This window comes from Epinephelus fuscoguttatus, linkage group LG4 (genome assembly GCF_011397635.1).
Source record: "Epinephelus fuscoguttatus linkage group LG4, E.fuscoguttatus.final_Chr_v1".
In the NCBI taxonomy this organism is placed as follows: domain Eukaryota; kingdom Metazoa; phylum Chordata; class Actinopteri; order Perciformes; family Serranidae; genus Epinephelus; species Epinephelus fuscoguttatus.
Window position 1 is genome coordinate 21,319,691 of NC_064755.1, and position 14,447 is coordinate 21,334,137.

The following is a 14,447-nucleotide window of genomic DNA, read 5'->3' on the forward strand; positions in this document are numbered from 1 at the left end:
TATTTCTAATCCTAACCCAGGAAGCACATCAATGTGCCCAGTCATCAGAAAACATTTTACAATAAACTTGATACTTCATGTTTGAGCAGTGAAGAAACAGGAAATCTAAAGGATTCAAACTAAATAAAAAGCCTTTGAAAGTTGAACTGAAAGGTGGTGCAAGTTTACATTTCCTTCTACATGCCCAGAATTGCACGTATACTCTGGCACAAGTACAAATACATACAGTTGGGGGCAAAAGGATATGGCCCTGTTTTCTCTGGTAGCCTACTGTGAACCAAATGAAATGTGTCTAGCTTTGTCCTAGATTCCAAGAAACCAAAATGAGAAAAGAGCCACAGCATGACTGAGAATTAGAGAAGATCAGTACAGCGTCAACTATAATCTCAAACAAACAGACAATAAATCAAGCTTGTTAGACCGACTCAAATCTGTCCCCTTTATAAACCTTTTCACTATACAACACAAGATATGCTCATCTCAACAAGCGCACACAACTTTGAAGTAGGTTTAAGTAGGCCTTGTGGAAGAATTAACAACAAATAAATCATCATCATAACCAGAAGACCATATGAATATACATTATATCACGTTAAGATCCTCCTGTTTTAGTGTTTCAGAAAATGTATATCACAACAATATAATGTGTGCTTTTTTCTTTTAAATTGGGATTTTGGCTTGGTTCGTACTGTTAATTCAGACAAAACTGTGTATCATTCAATGCCAAGAATGATAGATTATAATAAATATTATCAATGCTGTATTGCCCTGCCCTTCAGACACCAACTGTATCCAGTATGGGGTTAATATTGTGCTCACAGTGGCCTGTATTCTGAACAAAGCTATAGATGATAACAGCAAACATATGTCTGGCAGCTGACGGGTTTGTCAGTGAATCATAGCACAGTGTTTGAAAAGCTGATAGCACTGTTTGCCCAATAGGATTCAACATACCATAAAGTGACTGATATATGAATAAGGATTGGCAATAACGTGTTTCGCAGGGTTTGCATATTAACAAAAAATGTGAAATGCATAAAACCGCCCCTCTCAAGTTTCATAAGTAACTCCTGGCATGACCTACATTTGCAGCATGCATGACTATGGAGCAGCAAGCCCATACCAGTTAGACAAGCCCAGTGAAACCATGCAGCCAAAGACCTCCCTTGAAACCCCCAGGGACCTGGCCATAGTCCAGGCTGTCCAGGAAATTCAGCCCATTTGTGAGTGGAGGATTTAACTTTGTGTGTCAGCAAAAGACAGAAAACCCTCAAGTGACTGATATCGCTGAAAGAAAAACATAACTGAAACTTTGTGGGGGGGTATTTTGGAGGTTTGAGGTTGAATGTTTTCAGTGTCTGGGGGCACACAGAGCAGATGGAAACGAGAAGTTAAAGTGAAACGTATGTAAACAATTAGAGGCAAGGGAGGACACCGAATCAGAAAGAAATGTCAGGAAACAGAAGGTGGAGAAAGATGGGCGTGTAATGGAGGCTCCACCATACAGTTGGACCAACTGACCTACTTTCCAGAGTATTATCTATTGGGGCAGTGGTTCCCCTCTCTATCTGCGTCATGCAAAACATCCATGGCAGCATTCACAGCCTCAGAGTTCACAGCCTAGGGTCTGCAGCACACCAACCCCGACAGATACCCAACTAACATACTACTGAAAGCTATTCCACTGTAGGCACATTTCCATATTGATGACTAGGGTTGCAGCGGTATACTGGTTTCAAGGTATGCTGTGATATGAAAATTGAAGGTTATCATACCGAGTACATTAGCTTATATATGATATTGGGGGGAAAAAATGCAACTAGTCAGAGAATTTCCCCTGTATTTTAGTCATTTTCAAAAGGAAGACTTTTTGCACATACTTTCATTTTAAAAAATGGTTTCAAGTTTCAATTGTAGTGATAAAACGTTTGTTCAACCAAAGACAACCGTTCTATTTTCATTTCTTGAAGGATCAATTGGATTGATAATAATATTAATTCTATAAAACTGTGATACCATGAAACAGCGAAATATTTTGAGATGGTTATCATACCATGAAAATCTCATATCGTTGCAACCCTAATGACTCATTAAAACAAATGAACAAGTCCAGACTTCAAAACTGTACTCCCTGTATGAGATAAAACATTCACCCTGCTAAACTGATATCTACTTCAACTTATGCAAAGAGGTTGAAAAAAATATCCTACACACACCCCAACACCCCTACCCTCCTAACATTTTCCAAGACTTACTCAGCATAAGCTTGGATGAACTAATTACATAGCTTCCTTACCACTTAAAATTACGCAAGACCCAGGGCCTATAAAAACCCTCCCCGAATTTACAGTCTCACAGTTATAAGACACACATCACACTTCTTTGCACTGTCACTTGAAAGAGTTCTTTGGCCTGTGCTGTGTCCTGCTGTTAATGTCACTTGGAACGGTGCCTGGTAGCCTCTGGTACATCCACAAATCTTGATCAGGGAAGCCAAATATTCACCACTCAATGAACAATGGAAGGGAAACAAACAGAAATGCTTTATCTCATCACTACTATGGCTACATAACATTTAAATTACGTCACTTTAATTTACTTATCTTTAACAAATAAAAGATTTAGATTTAACTTAATAGCTGAAGAGATGAAGAAAGCAGGACAGTCATTTCACAAGTGTGCTGACCAAATGGCAATGGCCACAGAAGACGGCGGTAAAAAAATATCGAAGTCTATGCATATTTTCAGATTATGCTGCAATATCTTATATTCTACATCACATCTTCCAATGTGTATTCTGGGAGCAAATTTGACAAATACGGTTCGGTTAGATAGATCCTAAGATACTGAGATTTTTTAGAAACGTCTAAGTGTCTTTGCAGGCCAAAGGTTTGTTGTTCAGATTGCAGTCTTGGTGCCATGGTTTCACTTCAGAGCCCTTTCTTGCATATTATCTCCCTTTCTTTCGTTACTGTGGTTCATCTCCATCAGATTTTCAACAAAAGCAAAAGGAAAAATAATGTTTCAGGCACGTTTGTTCAATTGAAAGGTGTCTCTGCCTATCACTGAGGTTGATGTGGCTAACTTGTCCCACCTCAGCACCACTTACACACACACACCCCCACCTTTGAACTTAATTGCCTGGCTTGAGAAACTCCCAAAGACGTATGAACTTGTAAAACCCGATTATCAGGCTTTAAATCATTACTTCAAAACCTTAGATCAAATCCTTGATGTTTCTTTCACAGATTATGTATACATATTTTCCTATAGTTGACAGTATCACCATGGTCTTCGTACCATTTTCAGGGAGAGGCTTTAAATGTCTATAAATTCGAAACTTAACCTGCCAGACACTCAGAGGGCAACAGCAGCTGCAGCTGAATCACAGCAGCATCTGACAGAGTGGGCATGAGTCAGCTCACTAAATAGCTGTGTTGCCACCGCTTCCTGCAATATAATAACTCTCAGCTGAGAGAAACTGTCCTTATGGAGTCTCTGAGTATGATAAAGCAAGAGATAGAGTGCATGGGTAGATACAGTAGTGCAAATGTGTGGGTGTGAATAATATAATATGCACACACACAAGTTACATGAGGACGGTGAACAATACTGAAATTCATTTTAAACACTTGTTAAAATCAGATTAGTCAACACTTTGATTTGGACCATCCCTGCAAAGTCAGCACAACACTTATCGGAAACCATGATCTCACTGCTTCAGTTCAGCAATGAATCAACTTTGATTTATTGCCCAGACCTAGATGTAGTCCAGCAATACAAGACAGGATGTTATATAGGATAGGACAGGGCAACAGTTCAATCCGTTACTTACTTTAAGCCAAATTGTGCTGTAATGATACTAACATCATCCAAACTAACAATTGTGAGTACACTATTTACAACAAACAAAATCAATTTCTGATGGTCCTGTTTGACCTGTAAGGTGTTTTCTCTGAAGTAATGCATAAGGGTCTGTATCCATATGGCATTTTTTTCCAAACAGAGGAACATGGTTCACTGCATTGAAAAGCTATATGTTTTTTTATGTGATTTTGAAGGCATTGGCCATTTCATGTTGTATAACATCAAAAAAATACTGCTATTAAAACTGTGCTAGTTTTATATTCAACCACAACTGCCACGCCCTAACACTATCAGAACAACTCCATGACCTGAAGTATTTCCAGCTAATGTGAATCACATCTAATGCTGGTTAACTACAGTATCACCAAAGCAGAGCAGAAAATACTGCTCCTAGGCAAAGGCCATCATAAATAACTCAACAATCCTAAAAATAGACTTTAAAAAAAGCCTGTGATCATGCCAAGGGCTGGCTTTGTCAGGTCCCTGCTCTGAAGTCTGCTCTGAGGCTGACATTGAGGGCTACATGATGCCCTCCGGGTAACATTGGTTGGGATCTCGGTCACGGCTGATGGGCCTGAAAGCCAAAATGACATGTCAAACAGTTCCACCCCAAATGCTACTTAGTTATTGCATTAAAAGCAGTATGACTCTGTAAATAAAGGTTTTTGGTGCTCCCATGACACTGTGACACATGGCAATGAAGCCGAAGATCACTGTGCGACTGTTATTCAAACTGTCCACAGAAGACAACATGATTCATCCAGGTCATTTCACATGTGCCAGTATGATTATTCATCTAATTTAAATGTGGTTAAAACAAGAGAAAAAACAAAAACAAGCTATCCACTTCAAATCAGAACCCCAGGAAAGCCACTCAGCCTGAAGCAAAATTTTCCCAATGGTCACTTGCGATACTGCAGCAAAAAAATCCCCTGCAGCCCAAAGAGCATTTTCCCTATAGGTGGTCTATGGAGAAAATGCTCTTTCTCTCTGTAAAAGAAACATCTGTGACACTGCTGACAGAACACCTCAAACTGCAAACAAAGTGAATTAGGAATCTTTCTATTGCATTTTTTTAGCCATGGTGATTTCATGTTTGTAAAACTTTAATCAAGCCAAGAATAGTGATTTAGAAATCTGTGAAGTCATCACAATGTAAAGTCTATGAGCCAAGCAGGAACTCATGGGCTGGGTCAGTGAAAGAAGAAGAAGAAAACGTGGAAGTAAACTTTTTTGGCATATGTGCCAGGCAACCAACTCCATTAGAATAAATAGGCAAAATCCTGGCATCACTTGTTAATCCACAGATAATGTAGAACGTAACATTCATATCATGCATTACCACTAAAATCCATATAATTCTGTGCCACATCTAATAGTTTATGAAAACATCTAATACTTTATTGGCCAATGAATGCTTAAGTCAAGTATGAAACGTGTTTAGTAGCTGCAGGCGAGGCACATTTTTGCTCAAATAAATAAAAACCCAACATCTGAAAAAGGGCTGAGTAATTAGAGAAAATAACCACAATAATTCTGACCACTGCTGTTTAAAACCGTTGACTTTCTTTCTATAAATTATACACCAGGCATGTGTTGCTGGTCTGTGTCGAGTAGAAACAGCTTTATCAGATTTAGACAACCCTTTAAGCATGTCTTGAAATATACAGACAAAGCAGTCAGTGGTCACTTCCACCTCCCACAAATAACCTATGAAATATACACATTTTACCAACAATACTAAATGATCAAACATATATAGGTTAAAAATGACATTGTCATTCTCAAAATCTGGGTCAGTAATTTAAGACATCCTCTTTAAAAGGTCATAACCCTCCATAGTTATAGTCAGAAGGGAATAAGGACCTCGTGTCAAGCCTGCTTTCAGGTCTATTTTAAGTGCTGTGATGCACAAAGCCCGCATTCAATTCTGCTGTTTTATGAATTGACATGCCACTCCTCGATGATGCACTTCATTACACTTGAATTCTTTTAGTGTAATAAACTGTATATGCAACTGAACTTAAAGAATTTGTGACTAAGTGCACAGCCCCTAATGTTAACTCATACAGAAATACAGCTGTCATGGGACAAAGGCAATTATCACTGCACTCTCATAGCTAGTGTATTATCAATGCTTTACAATACTGCAGCACAGATTATCTGTCTTAACATAAGTAAATGGTTTAAATTTTGCCGCTTGACACTAACAGGTTAGCTACTGTTAAGTTCTTTACTGGTTTCAGAGGAATGCGGATAACGCAATAAGGAAATTTCAATTCACAAAATGTTATAATTTTCCCGTAATTTCTCGTATCTAAAAAATAGATATGATCCATTAATATCTAAAATCTTATGGTAAGTTTAAAAACTAGCAATCATGAGGAGTAATTACAGAGAGAATCACTATGCTAGACTACTTGTGCATAGCGTGTCACTCCCAGCGGATGCCATCTGCCAGCTGGATGGGCAGCTTCCATAACTTCTAAAGGATGTGTGACTTTTCTTTCTCATCTTTCAATGTTTGGCTTTTGCCAGGACTGGAGAAGAAGGAGGTGGGGAGGAAGCGAGAGGAAGATGACATGGTTGAGGATAGAAGGGTGAGCAAGAAAGGGGAGGTTCCTGGATTTATTCCTTTCTTTCCCTCAACTTCCTCTCTGTGGTGACCTACTTATTGTTCAGATATGCCTGCAACGTGAGATCTGAAACAAATGTGTGGGTTCATGGATGGGTGAAAAGGGGTGGACGCCTAGAAATTCTTAGACGATTGTGGACAGATGGCCTCTCAGACTGGATAAGCCAGGGGCATTTTATTTAAACTTCACACACTAAAGCTTCTAGCCATGACTGAGGCGTAACTTGAGGGAAAGCAAAGTGGATTTGTTGGTCCATTGGTGTCACTCTGAACCAAAGGGAGAGATTTCTGACTACTGAAGAGCTTGTCATGACTTTTGGCACTAAATTTCCACTTGTGTAAAACTTCAGGTCATGACAGCACACCTCTTAAACAAACAATAGTAAGTCTCGTGTTATCTTTTGAGATTAAAGTGTTATTTCAGTTCCATAAAACCGGGGTCTTAAAGGATCTCTTCTCTTTGTTTGACATAGTTTCTTTATAGATGGTACCCTGACATATAATTGTACTAAATTAAAAATCAAGTAAAAACACATTTGTGTCACACGTAAGGTCAAACTTTACATTATATACCCTACTAATGCAGAGATTTGAGAGTAGCAAACCATTTTTCATTGTTTTCTGGCATGTAATATAGAGCATTAAAGCCTTACAGAACTGCTAGTGTGGCTCCAGGATTTTTGACATGTTTAGGTAAGATTAAGGGATCTTATGAAGGAAAACCTGTCCAACTTGTTTCATTAACACAGAGGCCAAAGTTCGGCTGTTGCTTCCAGCTGACACCAAATTCCCAGTGAGCAAACAAGTGGTGAGGCTGATTACTTTCTGCCTCACTGATTCTGGCATAAACAGGAAACAAAACAATAAGCAAAACGACCAGATGAACCCCCACTTTCTTAAAATTTGTGCTGGCGAAATTTGCTTTTTAGGAGGGTAATTCAATTTTTCATGCAACCCCGGAAGAAAAGTAGAAAATGGTCATTATATGTCTGCTACTGCTAAAAGCTCTTAAGAAAAATTGGCTGTAATTAAATGAATGTTTGAAAAGACACTAAACAATACAGAAAATAAATGTATTTTGCCATTACACTCGACTAAATATGCCCTCTAAACATTCATCCTACTAAATACAATGTATTGTAACATAAAATTCCACTATGCATGTCCCTCAAGGTGTATGGGGAAAGTAAGACAAGCTCTTGAGTGATCATGGGACAGCTTTAACAACCATGTGAGAGGGGATTTCAGCTTCTCATATATAGCTGAACAGTTTCTAACACTGAAACTCTTGAGTTGAGAGAGGAAGGAAGGGGAATGAGGGTATCATGTTACATGTTCATATTTCAGAACTGCCCACGTGAATAAAACAAAGCTGTTTTCTCATTCAACTGTAAAACGTTTCTACAAATCACTTCTTTGCACCAATAAAAGTAGTAACCAACAAAAACCCAGCTAGATCCTACATCAAATTTAAATGGGCAAAAAAAGAGAGGCAATTACATCTCGTCTATATGGGTGAATTGTTTCCTACAAACCACACGACGAAGACGGGGCTACATTTTGGTTTCACACAAACTCACAGGAGACAGCAAGAATCTTTTTCTGTCCCATAACATGCGGATTGGTCTCAACGTTCAGTCAATCAATCCATTACTCAATCACCAGAAAATCATAAATCTCTTTAGTATCCTGGATCTGATAATTTGCTATGTTCATTGATCATTAGTTATAGCCCTAATACTTCACAATCAACAGCATTTAAGTGCAGCATTCATCTCACATCTATGTCACACAGCACAGTAAAGCATCTTACCATAGATGAAGTCTAATGTATACTAACAAAGTAAGTAACTAAACTTATAAGTATGCCTTCCTACCTCCATTATTTAATACTATAATACTATTTATTGAGTTTTACTTATAAAGTTTAAGTTTATTTACTTTATTAATCCCCTGAGGGGAAATTCAATGTTAGGGGTTATAAAACATAAAATATGGGAAAATGTAAGAAAGTTAAAAGAGCTGAGGGTGGACTGATAGTTTAGGAGCAGGCCTTGGCAGGCCGCTGCACTTCACACAGGAGATTCCTCTATCAGGAATGTGACCCACTTTGCATTCACACAGGCATTCAGAGCAGGAATGCACTGAGCATGCGCGTGATTAGGTCTGTGTGAGGGGGGAGGGGCACGTGTCTGTAATCTTCACATTGTTCTGAAACCAGTGTGCATGTGTAGCTACGGTTGTATGTGCTGCTGTGTGAGGCCTCAGCCTCTCGTGACTGGGCGAAAGCGTGACACTAAAAGCAAACATTCATGTGGTGAATGAGGTCAAACTTTGCTATGGGCCATGTTGCTGCTTCAACTGGACAGACAGCGCAGCGACAATTTTTTTCACAAGTATTTTTAAGAAAACCACTAACTATTGGGCAGAAGTGGATTAAAAAGCAAAATGGATTCTTTAGTGTAGGGATTCTGCATTTATATAACAATGAGAGTGTTTCAATAAAAATATTTAGGCTTACAGATATATTTAAAGACAAGATAAAAACTTAGTCATGCTTTTAAAAACTGTAAGTCAATTACTATTACTGTTGCCACATTTAGCCCAGGAAAATATAATCACTAAAGCCATTCTTACTCTTTACTTACTTCCTCTTTTGCCAACTTTTATGGCAGTTTAGATATACCAAATCTTCAATAACCTAAATAATTAATCCTACCTTTTGCTGATACTAATTTGTTGATTTTTTTTACTTTTAATGTCTTGTTATGATAATTCTAAACAATATTTTTAAATGGTATGTGATGTCCTCTGCCAGTGTGAACACTGAATAAAGAAAATAATTTTCATGACTACGTCAACTCCGCACACTACCAATGCCATAAAACAAAGTCTAACCCTGAATCTAGTCCAAGAGTTTTCTGTGTCTTGGTATCCCCTAGACATAGTGTTAAAAATATGAATTCTACAAGCCGTGACAAGTTCTGGTAATTTGTCAATGTCCTATGGTGAAGTAGACACGTTACTTTAGACATTTAGTCTAAAGGGTGGTCGTGTCAACAAGGGTGGGCTACAGCATACATTTTTTGGTATACTTTGCTGACAAATGCAAAACGAAACAATGAAAAGGGAAATGCCTGCCATGTCTCTCAGAGCGGAAATGACAGAGGCTGACGCTCAGGTAACAGTGTGAAAGGAAATGGCTTTGGCCCAATAAAAACAAATGGCCTAAACAAAAGGAGATGATGACACCTGCAGAAGGAATGGAACACTAAGGGTGACTCAGTTAAAGAAACAAGTGATAGCAAAAGCAACACAGGAAGAATAATGATAAGCCCATTTTCATACCTGTAGCTCACACCAAGCCACTTCCACGGTGGTCTCAGTGTCCAAGCCCTTGTAGACAGTCTTGAAGGAGCCACGGCCGATTTCTATATCAAACTTAAGGAAACGCCCATCTGGTGATGTTCCCACTGCTTTGGTCTCTGCCTCTTCAATGTCTTCTTGCACCTTTTTCTCAGCTTCTCTCTGCTCTGCCTCTGCTCTTGCCTTGGCAGAATCCTTATCTTCTTCCTCCCCCTCTTCTTGATGTGACTTAACCTCAGTGGTACTTTCAGGTTCTGTTTGACTAGGCAATTCTGTTCCTAAGCTCGGTATGGAGCGGGCTGCTACCACCACCTCTCCATCACAGGCATCTGGGACGATGGCAGGCTCCTGCTCTGAAGGCACTACATCCACCTTGGCTATTTCTTGTCCTTCTTGTCTTCCTCTTCCATTATCAGCGGACTTATGTTTAGCTAAACTTAGTTCTGTCTGCGGCAAATGAGGAGCAGCAGCCTGTTGCCGCTGGGGGACGGCTTCTCGTACTTGAACCCGTTGAGGTGCAGGGATGGGGATCTTGCTAGGTAAAGGGAGGGCCAATGCTGTAGCATTGGAATCACTGATGACACTGCGACGCAAGAAACGGTGTTCAGGGTTACATCGATCACGTTCCATGGTGTGATGGCGGCGTCTCACTTCTGTTGGCCGACACTCGCTCACCATCGAATCTGAACCAGAGCTGGGGCCATTTCCACTCTTCTGAGGGGGAGCCAGGAACTTCACCATTTTGTCGTCTGGCTTTTCCGACATCCCACCACCCACACTAGGAGTAAGGGGGTACACTGACTGAAAAATTAAAATAAGGATACTTCCACGTCCGCCATATAGGCTTATACAAGCAGTATCGATCTGTGCTTTAAAAAGAAAAAAAAAAAGATAGAAAGTCCTACAACTTCTATCTCCAGCTGACTGTTTTATTGCTCAAAGACAGTCTTTATATATAGATAGTGCAGAGATGGGAGGTGTAGGATGGGAGGTGTTCTCTTGTAAATGGTAAAAGACTGAACACCAAAGCAGAACACAGAGTGCTGATGTTGACAAACAAGTCTCTTTAAGTCCACACCATCCATCCTGTAAGACACAGGGTGCAGCTTCTCTCAAGCATAAGGAATCACTGGTGAGGAACAAACATGCACGGCCCAAAACAGGCACCAAACTTCCTACTGTAGGCAAAGGCAGGAAGGCCAGACACTCGGAATATGCTCCAGTCCAGTTTCTCTGCAAGACAAAAAAAGAAAAAGAGCTGCCTAACATGTTTCAAAATGTAACCAACATTATGTCAATTGTCAACAAGATCTGTAAGAGACAAGCCTAAATGCTCACAAGTAGAATTTACAGTATACACGAAGTTTAATACCATTGCTGTCAACAGAAAGAAAGCTGGCAGACACTGCATATCTAATGCAGTGCACAGCCTACTGTACTGCACTGAACCATCTGTATTCAATCACCATTTTGTGATTCACAAATGATCATTGAAGGAAAAAAATATCTTTAAATTAAGATAAGATTTGCTGTCTTGCCCAAGGACAAACGATGAAAAGCCCATGCTTGCATTCACAGTTACTTCATTGCAGGTCCTAGTAGGCAATTTTATTGTATTTTACAGCTATGGACACTTGGTATACCATTCCATTAATCTGTAAGTAAGCATTAAGTGTTTATACATAAAGTAGACAATATAAATGAGCCTTTATAAGTGCATAATGCGGCACAAATGCCTAATGCGTTCAACAGCCATTCAGAATGACACACTAACCTCTCAATGCCTCACATTTGTTGAAGACCACAAGTAACTAATTGAGCACAGTTGTCAGCTGATTATTCCTCAGTCTCCACAACAGGAAACCACATATAATGCTACTTATGGGGTTAGTGAATACTGTCTAAGCAACTAATAGTGAGTTCATTGTTAAAATCGCTTCTGAGCATTAAACGTTAGAGCTGCACAAATATGAACTACCAATATCGAAACTGTAGGTTACATGCAAAAGACTGGTGCCATGTGGCATGACTATTTTTGTAATTTGTCTATAGTGGCCTTCTAAATATGCAGACTTGCAATGACAATCTTACTACTTATTAGTCATCTATAACCTACCATGGCTGCAGCCATTACCAGCGCAGCAAAGCACAATGTCAGACCCAAACCTGGTAATGTTAGCAGCAGTAACATCCCAATAAAACAGAGATACGACGGCACGACTTAATTAAATTAGTGTATTAATTAACGGAAGCCTTTTCTACGTAACTTACCTACTTCTCCGCCGCCTCGTAAGTGACACCACAGCCATTTGAAATGGCAACATCGAGCATACAAAGCAAGGAGGAGCAACGGCTCTTTGTTAGCTTGCTAGCAAGCACCGCTAGCACAGAGCTAGTTAGCCGGTGTTAGCTAATCTTTAACCAGTGAAACGTTAACCAACGATGAATGATTTCCACGTCACGCCTTTTTAAAATGTATTCCGCCCCGCTGTTAGCATATCATCTTAACGTTACAGTTATTTCCCTTAGCTAGTGTCGCCATATTTAACGTATCTGTAACCGTTAGCAATTAACACCAGCGTTTGTTACTCTACGTTATATTGACAACTTTACCGTATCCTGGGCCAGTTTCCATCCTGAATCATTAACATTACAAGCTGTGCTAACACACCGGATACGTTCGTCCGGTATGACGCCAGTTGGAAATCTACCAGGCTTTGAGAAATAGCGCCACTGCTACCTAGCTAGCTAACGTTAGCTAGGCTGGCCTAAGAAGCTAGACCCACCTCCTCCTGGCTGTCACCATTCAATTTAATGTTACCTGACGCGCTTACAGCTGTAGCGCTTCGTTTGTTGTTATTACTCACTTTAAAATTATATATTTACTAGGTGGTTAACAGCAACTATTCGTGACCAAGCGGTACACCTTCTGTATGACGTTTGTTTCGGCTTAGCAACGCTAAGCTTGCCGCAGTTCGTTGAATCTAGCTTTGCTAACACTTACGTTAGCAGTGTAACCCCTCACGAGCTAACTAACGTAGAGCGGTGCCGGGTGGCAGATAGCGACCTACCTCAATATCGTATCCACAACACAACTGACGACCATCGGCGTTGAAATTGACTTCACAGCGTTAATCCGTCTTGCCATATACAAAAGGGGAATACATGTACACTATCCTTAAATGTCAGGCAGATAAGCTACCCAGTCAGTTAATATCAGAGTTGCGATTTGAGGGCTCTCTTACAAACAAGCGGCGCAGTTGCTACATATTGACGAAGAAACGGGTTTTTCCGAAAGCGCCTGCGCCGGTGAAGAATGACCTCATAACCACAACACACACATACATGGATCCCTTTGAAGCACCTTCATCATATCAATTTTGTATGATTTCCTGCAACAATAGATTTATGTAGGCTGTACTTACAGTCAAAACACCTGTGAATTCAAATCACAAACCATTTATAGGTCGTATCAGATAACACTGATTCTAAATACTATGATAAGCATATTCTAAATTGCTTAGTATTAATTAATAATAATTTCTTTGGAATATGTTCATGTAAGATATTGATTAGGTAAAGTTTGTCCACATACATATTTTGCTGTTAGTAGTTTGTTATCACTTGTATTATTTTATGTATTGTTCTTTGCCTTTCTATACTTTTGAGTTCTTTATAACTTTAAAAATTTTATTTGGTGGAGGCTTCAAATAAGCCCTCTGGGTTTTTTGCCTCTCCCTGCACTGCATTTCATTATTCATTTTCTGGCCTTTTTGTGTTTTAATTGTGGGGGGACGACGACTATAACGATCACCAATAAAATTCTGTTCACCAAATGCCCTCTTTAGAAAATAACACATTAGTCAGGTTTTATGTGTCTTTTTCCAACATTGTTGACACAAGTTAGGGCTCTAAAATATGTAACAATCTAGTTTGAATGGAAATACATTTAATATATATATATATTTATACACAATCAAAAATAAATAATCTATTTCTTTAAATAAAAGCCGCCTTTTTATTGTATTTAGTTATTATTTTGATTGCACCATCCATTTCAAATTTCAAACATACTGTTTAAAACTTCTTGTTCTTTTTTTTGGGGGGGGTAACTACTTTGATCACACCAATTATCAGCTAAAACCCTGTTAAATTATACAAATTTATTAAAACACAGACCAGAATGTTGTTCGTGGACCTAGAGGATTACTGTTCTTGTTTAAAAAATCAGATTACAAATGCCTGGCTGCACACATATATATATAGGCCTATATCAATTTCGTTTATACAATTTTGTAAAACAGGAAAACAATCAGCATGTGTATTTTTTGAGCAACAATTTTAGAGATGAAGATTTCCTACAGGTAAGCACTGCCCCCTGCTGGTAGTTGTTGACTAAGCATGACATGGTTTTTCTTTTACATTATTTAACACAAATTGAAAAACTCACTGCTAGAGACAGTATATTGACAATGTCTAATATTTTATTGGTAGTATTAGAGGTTGATATTATAAATTGTGTTAAACTACTCTGACGTTTTTGCCTGCTGACTACTAAATTTAATTTTGATACTCCAGA

At 39.1% G+C, this 14,447-nt stretch overlaps 1 protein-coding gene across 3 annotated transcripts in view; it reads right to left on the bottom strand.

Annotated features, from left to right (window-relative positions):
• Positions 1 to 13,168, bottom strand: part of LOC125887662 (serine/threonine-protein kinase WNK1-like) — a 31,365-nt gene extending 18,197 nt beyond the window's left edge. The window contains exons 1-2 of one of the 3 annotated variants that reach the window (XM_049574649.1): positions 12,940 to 13,168; positions 9,851 to 11,101 (exon numbers count right to left, since the gene is read on the bottom strand). In XM_049574649.1, the coding sequence (XP_049430606.1) occupies positions 9,851 to 10,633 (783 nt within the window). In that variant the 5' untranslated portion in view covers positions 10,634 to 11,101; positions 12,940 to 13,168. Of the gene's footprint in view, positions 1 to 9,850; positions 11,102 to 12,139; positions 12,461 to 12,481; positions 12,569 to 12,939 lie in introns of those variants that run through there. The other 2 variants (XM_049574652.1, XM_049574650.1) reach the window with 2 other exon arrangements.
• Positions 13,169 to 14,447: the final 1,279 nt, after the last annotated feature.